General features: G+C 50.0%; 1 protein-coding gene across 1 annotated transcript; it reads right to left on the bottom strand.

The window, feature by feature from the left end:
- Positions 1-269: 269 nt before the first annotated feature.
- GPR149 (G protein-coupled receptor 149) lies at positions 270-10,481 on the bottom strand. The gene is made up of 4 exons (XM_032120203.1): positions 9,021-10,481; positions 7,984-8,176; positions 6,947-7,365; positions 270-1,125 (listed from the first exon to the last, which is right to left on the bottom strand). Exons 1-4 carry the CDS (start codon positions 9,960-9,962, stop codon positions 553-555), a joined length of 2,127 nt encoding a protein of 708 aa, XP_031976094.1. The 5' UTR covers positions 9,963-10,481; the 3' UTR covers positions 270-552.
- Positions 10,482-10,782: the final 301 nt, after the last annotated feature.

Below are 10,782 nucleotides of genomic sequence, written 5' to 3'. Positions count from 1 at the left end.
AAGATGTGTCATTTTGTTAACGTTTGATCTTCGTATACTTTCAGGCCTAATCAACAAGAAAGGAGATTGAATCTGTGAAACAAAGAGCAGCCAATGAGCTTTAAGTGATGTCCAGGTGTTAGAAAAGCATTTCTAGTATTATGTTGATTTAGATGTTGACAAGAACTGCAAGTACATCAAAACCGCCATAACTTCCCACCTGTGGAGCTGCCCCCTCATTTCCACCGGTTCCTGCAGACACACCACCCAGTGCCAACAAACACCACAACTGGGGTTTAAGACTTTATTTAGGATTCCCTTTAGACACACATTTTCCTCAAATAAATAGATATATAAATAAGTAACTTAAAATTCACTATGGAAAGCTGTAAAGCACTTGAGTATTTGTTATCCCCTTGATATAGCCTTAACAGTTTGAATCTATTCAACAGTGCACCCAAATAAAATTTGTATGCTAGGAGAAAAACAGCTGATACTGTATTTGCTTGGGTAACTTGAGCCAAGGGGAGCACTGTCTGTCAGAGCAGTTGAGGTGTGTAGATTAAACACCTTTCAGTTGCTGCTCCCCTGCTCCTCCCGCTCTCTGTAGGCTTTGTTCAGCAGCTGTATCTCCTCCTGGTACCCACCCCTGGCTGAGTGCTGCTTTTGGCTGTTCTGCCGATGAGCCTCGACAGTGTCTGGGATGGAGATGCTGAAGTCGCTGCTGGGGCTGTGCGAGGGGATGAGCAGGGAGTAGGAGGCACTTTCCCCCAGCTCACAAGACACAAACCTGTTCTCCTTGCGGGAGTAGCGCAGGGAGGGTGACCGCGCCTGCGTGGAGGACTGGCTGATGTTGCTGATGATGGACACGGTGTCCAGGGCCTCTTCGTTGTCACAGATCTCCAGCACCTCCAAGTGAATCTTAACACTCGTGTCAGCAAACGTGTCCGCAGGCTCCCCTGGGCTCGGCTCATGCCCGACGCTTTTGGAGCGATACACCTCGATTTTCTTGGACATGGGGGTTATTTTCTGCCCCTCAGAGCTCACCTCGTACGTGGACAGGGAGAGTGTTTTGCCGGTGGGGGCCTGGAGAGACACAGTCCCCTGGAATGCGCACAGAGGGACGGCCAGGGCCCCGCCCGCGCGCTGCAAGGAAACAAGGACCGTTAGTGGGGAGCATTGTCCAAGTCGAAATCCATTGTAAATCAGCCAAGTATGCTCAGTTTGTTAACTCATCCTACTGCCTTTTCCTTGCAGAATTTTAGACACCTGGTCTTGGGGTCACTGAGCCAGCTAGTGGGCCAGAGAGCCCCAAACTAGCAAAGGCCTGCTGGTAAAAAACTCAGATATTTGAGATATCAATATTATCTCGGTAAAGGAAAAGCCTCTCCGGCAATTCCTTGTGGATGAAATGTAACCTCACACACCCCCCAGACCCTGGGCTAAAGAAAGCTCCCTCTCCCAGCAGCCCGTGGCTGCGCACCTGAGCTGGTGCCCGCTCTGCGCCTTCCCTCTGCGTGCTGGTTCCCTTCCCCATCCCGCCTTTGTCCCTTCCCCGGTGCCCTCAGACCGCTGCCTCTGTGACCCTGTGAAAGGGCATCACGGGCACAGCTGGGCCCTGTCTCGCACCTCGTCCCCTCTGCCGAGGTGAAATGAGCCTCGACTGTGGAACGTGCCATGCGGAGGGCCCTCCCTGGCTCCTGATGTGTGGCAGTACTGAGCTGTGTGGTCTGAGTGTGCGTGTCCTCAGCGCTGAACCAGCAGCGCAGGGCAGGAGGGAGACGCTCGCTGGCGTGCCGAACTGCCGCAGCCGAGCCGTGCCGCGCCCGGGGCGCTGTGGGGAACACAGCAGCCATCTCCCAATCGCCCTAACACCACGCACTCCTACAACCTGGTATTTATGATTGGAAAGAGTAGCAAGAAGGTTTGAGTGTTATTATACACTTTAGTGTATGAAGTGAAGTCCCAAGTGACTGTGACTCACTATGGCATCTACAGAATATGAAAAACGGAGTGTAAATAAAAGCTGATTCCACCAGCCCAAGGTTATGTCCTGTTAAATCAAACACTTTGATTTGTCAGACTGAACATGAGGAACATGGAGGGGATGTCTGAGGCGCCTGGGGGGAGAATGAGCAATCTGCACTTGCTGGAATGAACACCCCAGGTCTGGAGAATGAGACATTTCCCAATCACTTAGTGTCTCTTCCTGAAAGTCTTCTCAAGTTTTCTCTTGAGAAATCAGTATTTACTGTTAAAGTGAAAAAGATCCATCAAGTCTCCTATGTCACTGCCCAGTCACTAACCAGGGAGGCACTGAACACCGTCATTTCCCACTAGAACAGTTCTGGTGGAAATGCTGTTCAATTCCAGACACCTTCACCTGTTTCTAAAGTACAGAATCCATTTGTCCCTGCAAACCACAATGCTGTGCTCTGGGGAGAAATGTGGATACAAGTGCTGGCACTAAACCCAGGGTTATGGGGTCCAAGGGAGGGATAAATGCATTTATCCTGGGTTTAGGTACAGCCAGGTAACACTGATTATTACTGGAATTACCTTCAGTATAAATTATTATTAATGAGAACAGAAAGTGACCTTTATCTTGTCCTTGATACCATTATTAAATACCCATTTTTGCTTCTCATGACACATCCATGGCAATAAATAGGCATCCACCAGCAAACCAGACTCCACTGGTACATCCTGTGAAGTATTTTGCCTCCCACTCCCGCGGTTCCCTGCAGTTCAGCTTTCTGGTTTGCAGCCTAACAATGCAATTTCACTCCAGAGCAGGAGGCAGCGGAAGGACTCTGAGTAACACAGAGTGGCCTCCAGTGCCGCCGTGCAGGTCCCTGATCCCAGCTCTGCCTTATTCCAGGCTGAACAGGAGCACCCACAGCTGGAGCAGGCTGTGGCTTGGTTTTACCTCAGTGGAAGCAGAAAGAGACCTACGGTGCTGTTCCTGCACGTCTGCCATCCCACTGCCCCAGCCTGCACCGAGGGCTCTGCCCCGTCGGGCCTTTCCTGCTTTTCCCACACACCTTGCATTCCTGCATTTAAAGGAAAACTGTTTCCAAAAGAAATAACAGACACAACTCTCCCACACAATTTACACTACCCCTTCTCTTTTTAAAGCACTTCCACACAGGTGTGCCTGTGAGGAACAGGAAACTCAGAGCCCCATGCAGCCCTTGCCCACAATGCCTGGAGAATGTTCTGGCTGTTAGAATCTGGGACAGGGATTTCACTGGAGAACTCCATGTACCAGCACAGGCATTTTTTAAAAGGAAAGACAAAAAAATCCCAGTGAAATAAATCACAAATGTCCTTGTTCCTTACAGAATGCTGATGCATTCTGAGCAGAAAAATCTCTGCAGAATTGATCAAGCAAATCCCCTCATATTTCATTATACATCCACCTTCCAGAGTTCACAGAAGCAGCTGTAGTTGCCATGAGGCAAAACCTTCCCCACCATCACTGTGGGTCAGGACCAGGTTCCCTGTCCTGTTCCTGCTGCCTGAGCAGAGTCTAGGCTGGATTCACCAGGGAGGATGCTGTCCATAGGGAAGGCTTGGATGTATCTGAGTCCCACAGCAGCTGGAACAGGCTCTGACAGACAGATTTCCATTTGGAAATGCTCAAAGCAGCAGCTGGAGGCTGCATGGGACATGGGACACCATCTACAGTGTCTGGTGACGGAGTCAAGCACAGGCACTTTGTAGACTCTCCCTCACAATTCCTGTTGTCACAGGCCCCGCAATAAGCAGACAGGTGTTCCAGCAGTGTCACCGTGAAGCACAGATGTACTGGAGTCTGCACCTCCTCTCTAGGACAGATCTCTGCACGGGGGCAGCACCAAGAGCACACACAGGTTGTGCCATGTCCGTGTTGCTCCCACTGGGCCATGCTGCCTTCCCAAACGGAAAACCAGCCATCTAAAACAGCTCTGAGGAGTCTGCATTCCTAATTACTTCGGTCAAACCCAGCCACAGATGAAAAGGTCTATTTTTAGAATGTTTCCAGCAAGGATCCCAGCTTTTTCTTTCCAGAGACAATGAGTTTTCTGTTTGTTTTAAAATAGAGGCTTAGTCTTCTACTTCCCTAAAAATTAAAATTAGCTGCAGTGAAATTGCTATTTCTGAGGCTGACTGCAGCAAATGTAGAGCCAAGGGGCTATGACAGGAAGAGACAAGCTCACCTCAAATGGCCTGAGCCCAGCGCTTGCCATTGGCCTGCCCGATGCAGACAGACCTGGGTTCGTATCAATCAGTACCAGGAAGTGCAACAGAGCATCCAAGGTGAGGACACCTGTGAGGGAAAGGCTCTGGGAGCTATATCCAGCCTTGCCCTCCTGGGCAAATGCTTCTACTCCCACTATTCCTCCGCAATTCCAGAGAGAGCCAATGGCAGTGGAACTGCAGCAGGGAGCCAGCAAGCATCACACAGACCATGCATGCCTCTGGGAGCAAAGTGAGAAGAGGAAGGTGAAATGTCACATGGATTTTCCAGCCACAGGAACCTCTTTGGAAATCAAGTTCCAACCACCTGAGCAGGAAGAAGCCCGGAGGGAACAGCTCAGCACATCAGCAGGGGTACAGGTGGTACATATTCCCACCAGCCAGTGGGAAGCAAAGAGAACCTTCAAGGCCATTCCTAACTCAGCTTCTGAGCTGTGCCTGGTGTTTAAGAGAATGTTCACAACTTTCCTGCAGTGAGTGAGATGCTGTGTACTTATCATGTTAAAATATTCCTGCCTGCGCTGGCTCCTCCTCAGTGAAGTCACTTGCACAGCCTCCCCCTCTCTTTCCTTGCAGGGCACGTAAATAGGTCCTGTACAGAGCCTCTTCAAAGAGTTTGCTGGAGGCAACCCGCAGATGAAGCAGAGAAAAATAATCAGCAAGACTGGAACAAACTGCCAGTCTGGGAGATTTCTGTTGCCTGAGGGCACTGAAGTATAGGCAAAATAAGACATGACATATTTACACTCAATCTCTTTAGGAACGGAGATACACAGGTGTTTTATGAGATGTTAACGGTATTCTTCAAAAACGCAGCCGAGCAAGAGTTAGAAATGACAAGTACCATCTTCTCTCTCCCTCTCCATTACAGCCATCCTATCATGGATTCAATAACCCTGCTGCTTCATTCTCTCATGCCACTTTTATTCCAGAGAAATCACTTTGATGGAGCAACTCTTTACTCACAGAACAGATAATGAGGAGACAACCAGCTCCACAATCATTACTGTCACCCCAAGGAAGAGCCACTCTCCAAGCCCTCAGCTTCCAGAGGAAACCAAAGGCATCCCGGGTCCTGTCTGGCACCCTGCTCTTCAAACAGCTCAATCAAACTCACTGATCCCACATCCATGGGGGATGGCTGCTCTCCCTCCTACTGTCAGTTCTTACAGCTTCTCCTCTTGAAGAGAAAATCAGCAGCACTCCAATAAGAACCCCTGTATTTATGGACTCCAGTAACAATCCCTGTATTTATGGACTCCACTAAGAATCCCTGGATTTCCTGCAGAAGGATATGGCAAATTAATGCCAGGGGGAGTCTCCTTTTTTAACAGAGGTGGGAAATGCAGAGTGATGAGAACAGAGTGACTTTTCTTAGACACTTTGGGACTTCCAGACAGGATGAACAAAGGAGATGGTTTTCAACTTATTTAATATGTGGCCCAAATTGATCTTTCATCCAACATACACCTGAGCAATGCATTAAAGTTATTTTTACAAAGCTTGCAGGGGTTTCACACTCTGCCCTTTCCCAGCAGCAAAGCAAATGTCAGCTGTGAAGCTCTGGCAGCTCCTGCTGAATGTCAGAACCAGGCAGAGCTGTAACTCCAAAGCCTGGAACTTTTACCCCATAGGAGCTTTAATGCCTGGCACTGGGTTATACCTGGAAAAGTGCCAGAAGATTCTGTCAGATTCTTTGTAATGCAAGTAGTGAAGGCTATGGCCAAAAGTGCCATACAAGGCCCCAGGGCACAGAAAACACCCCCAGGCAGTCACTGCCAGCTGCTCACAAAGAGCTGCTCTCACCTGCTGCAGTCCCGGGGCTGCATCTGAACTGGCACCAGGGGACATGGGGAAAGGAATTTTTTTTTTTTTTAAACGTCATCTGGAAACTCCTGGAAGGGAGAGCCACAGTTATGAACCTCCTGATACAGTGATCTTATTAACCAAGCTGTACATGGCACATGAGGCCTTGGCAAGAACTGGTAGATTAAAACCAGACTGAGTCATCACTTCCTTTTGCCCCCAAATGCAGGAATTCATCTCTGCACACTGCAACAGAGTGAGCATTGGCTTTTTATGAAAGGGATGATCAGTCAGATTTGAAACATCAACCAAATTCCTACTGTACCTCAGACGATAAACCTGTGTGTATCAGATGGAGAGAGATTCCCATATTTGAATACAAAATACATCTTATACACCTCCTGTGTGTGTGCAAAGGCTGAGCATGAGCTGATCCGGCTCTGAAGTCACCCTGCTTGGAGCAGGAGGTTGGATTAGGCGACTTCCAGAGATCCCTTCCAACCTAAAGCCTTCCGGAGCTCCTCTCTCACAGACTTCACATGGGCCCTTACCCCACTCCCACTGACTGTAATGCCCAATGGCCACTGAATTCCACAGTGGAATGCCCTGGGAAATGTCATCTTTTGGAGAGAAACTTCTTCTTCACTAAGATAAATTAACATAACTCATACTTAATTCTTATCATATCCAAGGCATGCAGGTGCACACAAAATAAGAAAACTCCATGATTAAGAACATAAGTGAGAAATTATTGCAGGATCAGCACCTGCAAATAGGTCTGTGGTTACTAAACATTATACAATGCCATGTATGAGTTTTACTAAAAAATAGGACTAATAGAAGTATCAATGCCAGTAAAAATCATTCCTATTTCATAAGGAAACTCTTATTATCAGAAAAGAATAAATTCCTCTTTTACCTGCCGAGGGGTCCTCTCGGATTTACTCCGGCACCACTCCCAGTCCGAGAGTTCTGGTTTGTGGCTTTCCTCGTGGGACAGCCTCCACTCTGGTCCTTCAGGGAACGCTGATGGGTCACAGTTTGTGCCCTCCTGGCCCTGACAGGCCCCTGGCCCATGAGGAGGGGGGCATGTGGGGCCTGTCCCACTCCCCCCCGGGGTGCCCCAGGAGCCGTGTCCCAATGCCGTGGGCAGGAACCCGGAGCCGGCGGCGTCGCTGCCTCTGCCAGGCCCCAGCTCCTCGCAGTCAGAGCTCACCAGGTTGTGGTAGGATGTGGATTTACCATCGCCACTGTGGCGGGGAGGGTTCTCCTGGGATATCCTGTAGATTCCATAGCCTTGCTGGAATGATAGGTTGAACTCGAAACCACTGCGCTTGGCTAAGCAGGAAGGAAAGAAACTGTGTTAGGAGTTGAGACCAAGAAGAAAAAGGAGTTTGCAAACACAATGCAAATGACATGCTAAAACATGGAATAAATTATCCAGCTCCTGCTGGAAACAGGCAATTTTCTCTCCATAAAAAGAATGAATTGTTGAGAAGAAAGACTTCTGAGAAGGAACTGCCTTCTCGATGAACTGCAGTCGTTCTCTCTGGGAAAGTGGCTAAAAGGGCACCAGGGGCAGCACAAGCCATTCTGCACCTGGAGAATGTGTTTAAAGCGAGTGAAAGCCATGCACTGAGGATGGCTTTTCTCTAGGATTCAGGAGCTCTTTCTCCCTGAACATGCAGAGAATGTAAGGAATTCATTCACTGATGGTAGAGGATTTTCACTCCAGAGAATGGAAAACAACTCCCACATCCTCAGAAATATTTAGCCCTTAACATTTGCAGTTGAGACCAGCTGATCCCTGTGAGTCCCTTCCACCTGACCCACTCTGTTCCTCCAGCTGTTTTTACATAAAGCCCAAGGGAAAACAGTGCTCTAGAAGATGCCAAGGATGTTACCAGGGAAGGTCTGGCAACCTCTATTACACCAAAGCAACCCTTCCACACTTACTTTTGGCATCTTCTGAAGACACTGCATAGGAGTTCCTCCTGCAATTGATGATGCAGCCACAGGGCAGGTGGAGCCAGTGCTGTGACAGGAGAAACACCGGGGTGACTGTGGCAGCCAGCGCAGTCAGCAGGAAGCTCAGTGTCTCAAATGAAAGGCTCTGCAGCCCAGTGACATACTGGACAGCCATCTGTATCTGAAAGGCAGAGCATTTTGAAATTTAAATCGCTTTGGGCACACGAGATGCTTCCAGGAACAAAGAGAACATCTCGCTATGGATATGACACCACTGTAAGACAGATTGTCATTAGTGTTTGCTGAGCACAACAATTCTGGCTCTAGCAGACAGCAGAGGAAACACACTGACTGCCCTCCTCTCATGCTGCATTTCTCAGAAAAACCTTCTCTGAAGCTAAATATAGTGAGGTGCCATTGACCAGCTCCCAGTGCCAGCCAGTCCCATGTGGTACCAAGGAACCCCGCCCTCACACACCCAGGGCAGGGGTAACTGCCCCAGTGCCGTGTTTCCTGTTCCCAACAGATCCCTTTCTCAGGTTCCTGTTCCCAAACACACACACATGCACATGACAGCACTCCCTCCCACCCCAGCACTACAGGGATTACAAAGGTTCAACCAAACTGCATTTTTCTACCAAACTCCTATTTTTTAACCCAAAGGATGTGTCTCAGAGGACAGGACAGAGGGGCCTTTACCTCAATTCCCAGCCCCAGAATGCTGAGTAGACCCTGTCCCACAGCTGGGTACCAAATGGGGACCTTACTGCCCCTGGTATTCACGTGACATGAATGATGTGATGAGAGAGTGTCAGAACGATGAACCAGGCTCTGCCAAAACCACTGGGCACCAGTTAAACTCATGCAGCAACACAGACCTGCTGGAGGGGACTTTTGCTGGCACAACTACACTACGAGGAACAACTGCAATGGCCACTGTTCGTCTATTTCAATCCATGGCTCACAGGTCACATCCCACTGAAATGTAAGTGAACACTGGAAAGTGAAGCCATCTGAGAATTTACCATCATTGGGAGCCAGAGAAGGACTTTGGTCAGTGCCAGGATCAGCGAGAATCGTTTCTGGGCAAAGCCCACGATGAAGCTCCTGCTCTTTGTGCTGCTCTCAGCCACACCCTTCCCAAAAACTGCCTCCGAGTTTTGGAAAGGCTGGAGGGTTTTATCCCCAGGGTCCAGCAGCGACAGCGCAGGGGCAGCAGCACCGCATCCCCGTGGTGTCCCAGGGGAGATGAAGCCTCCAGAGCCCTGCAGGTACTCGGTGTGTAGCAGCTGTGGCTCACCTGAGCACAGCAGCTGCAGAGTGAGGGGAACGGCCAGCACTGCCAGCAGGGAGAAGCACAGCGAGTACACAACGAACACAAACAGGATGTAGGAACTGGCACAGTCGGCGAAGCAGCCCCAGGACGTGGGGATGTACCTGCCCCAACCACAGAGAGGCAAAATGCACATCAGCAAACTGACAGTCCAGATGGTGAGAATGACCCATACCACGCTCATGCGGCTCTTGGAGGAGCTGCAGCTCAGTGTCCCAGTCGTGTTGAGGGTGCAGAAGTTGTAAGAAACTATAAGAGACCCTTTCAGGTTGCTAGAAATGCCCTGGAATAAATACATAAACGCTGAGGTGGTACACAGAGGCTGGTGGAGGACTTCGCTTGACCACTGTGTGAGCATGAAAATAATCATTGGCGTGATGCTGATCAGATCATCTGCTGCCAAAGAGGTCACAATCATCGAAACCGTGGTTTTGTTCTGCAGTTTCAGCAGGGAAACTAGTGAATAAATGCTGCCCAGAAGGGCTGGGACTGCAATGGCAAAAGTCAAACAGAACAGAAAGACATTCCAAGTTCTCGGCTCACTGGGTTTGTCCATAATGCTGTGGTTCTCAGTGAAGAAGCTTGTCCCATTGAGCGAGAAATTACCAGGAGTTACTGACATTGTCCTGGGCATTTTTTTCTTTGCCTTCTCACTGATTCTGCAAGTTTTCACCAGCTGAAACCAAAACTGTCAGCTCCACATCACAAGTTTCTTTGTTTTCCTAGACTCTCTTTGTGGCATCTGATGAAGAAATATTCAGGTGGCAGCACCCCTAATGATCAGAACTCATGCTCTCAAAAAGCCAGGCAACAATGAAGTAGCAAAGGTGCTGAAAAAACATGGAATTCTTCAAAATCGTTCCCGTGCTGGAAGATGGTGAGTTAAGGCTGCTCAGGTCTCCATATGCCATTCCCCCCTGACGGATGGCAGGCACCGTGTCTCACTCACGAGCTCGGCTGGAGCGAAGGCAGAGTACGGGCTGTGTTCAGGCTGTAGTAGATCGGGCAGACACATCGTAGGAGAGGCTGTTGGACTCACCCTGCGCTGCCTGAGATGCAGGAGGGAGGAGCTGGTGCCGGCAGAATGGCAGAGAGGGAGCGAGGATGCTCCCAGCCCCAGCTCCCTCCCGGCTGGATCGGCAGCCTGAAGCAGTGTCCCCGCTAAGCCACACCTCCGAGCCGGCACCGAAATCCAATGCAAATACTGCGAGCTGATGTCAGCCGTGGATGTCATTCCCGTAAATCCCGAGCTGCTCCAGGGCCCGCACACGGGCTGGAATGCTCGTGTTCCCTGGCACTGCCGTGCTCCGGGCTTGGCAGGGGCACCGCCGCAGGGTGAGGGGGATGCAGGACGGGCTCTGCGCTGCCCCCCAGCATTCCCGCTCCCACACGTGCGCACGGATGCTCCCGGACATGCTCAGGGCCACCTTTGGGGAACAGCAGGGAGCTGGGTG

This window comes from Corvus moneduloides, chromosome 10 (genome assembly GCF_009650955.1).
Source record: "Corvus moneduloides isolate bCorMon1 chromosome 10, bCorMon1.pri, whole genome shotgun sequence".
Taxonomy (NCBI): Eukaryota; Metazoa; Chordata; class Aves; order Passeriformes; family Corvidae; genus Corvus; species Corvus moneduloides.
This window is presented reverse-complemented; position numbering and strand designations above follow the sequence as displayed.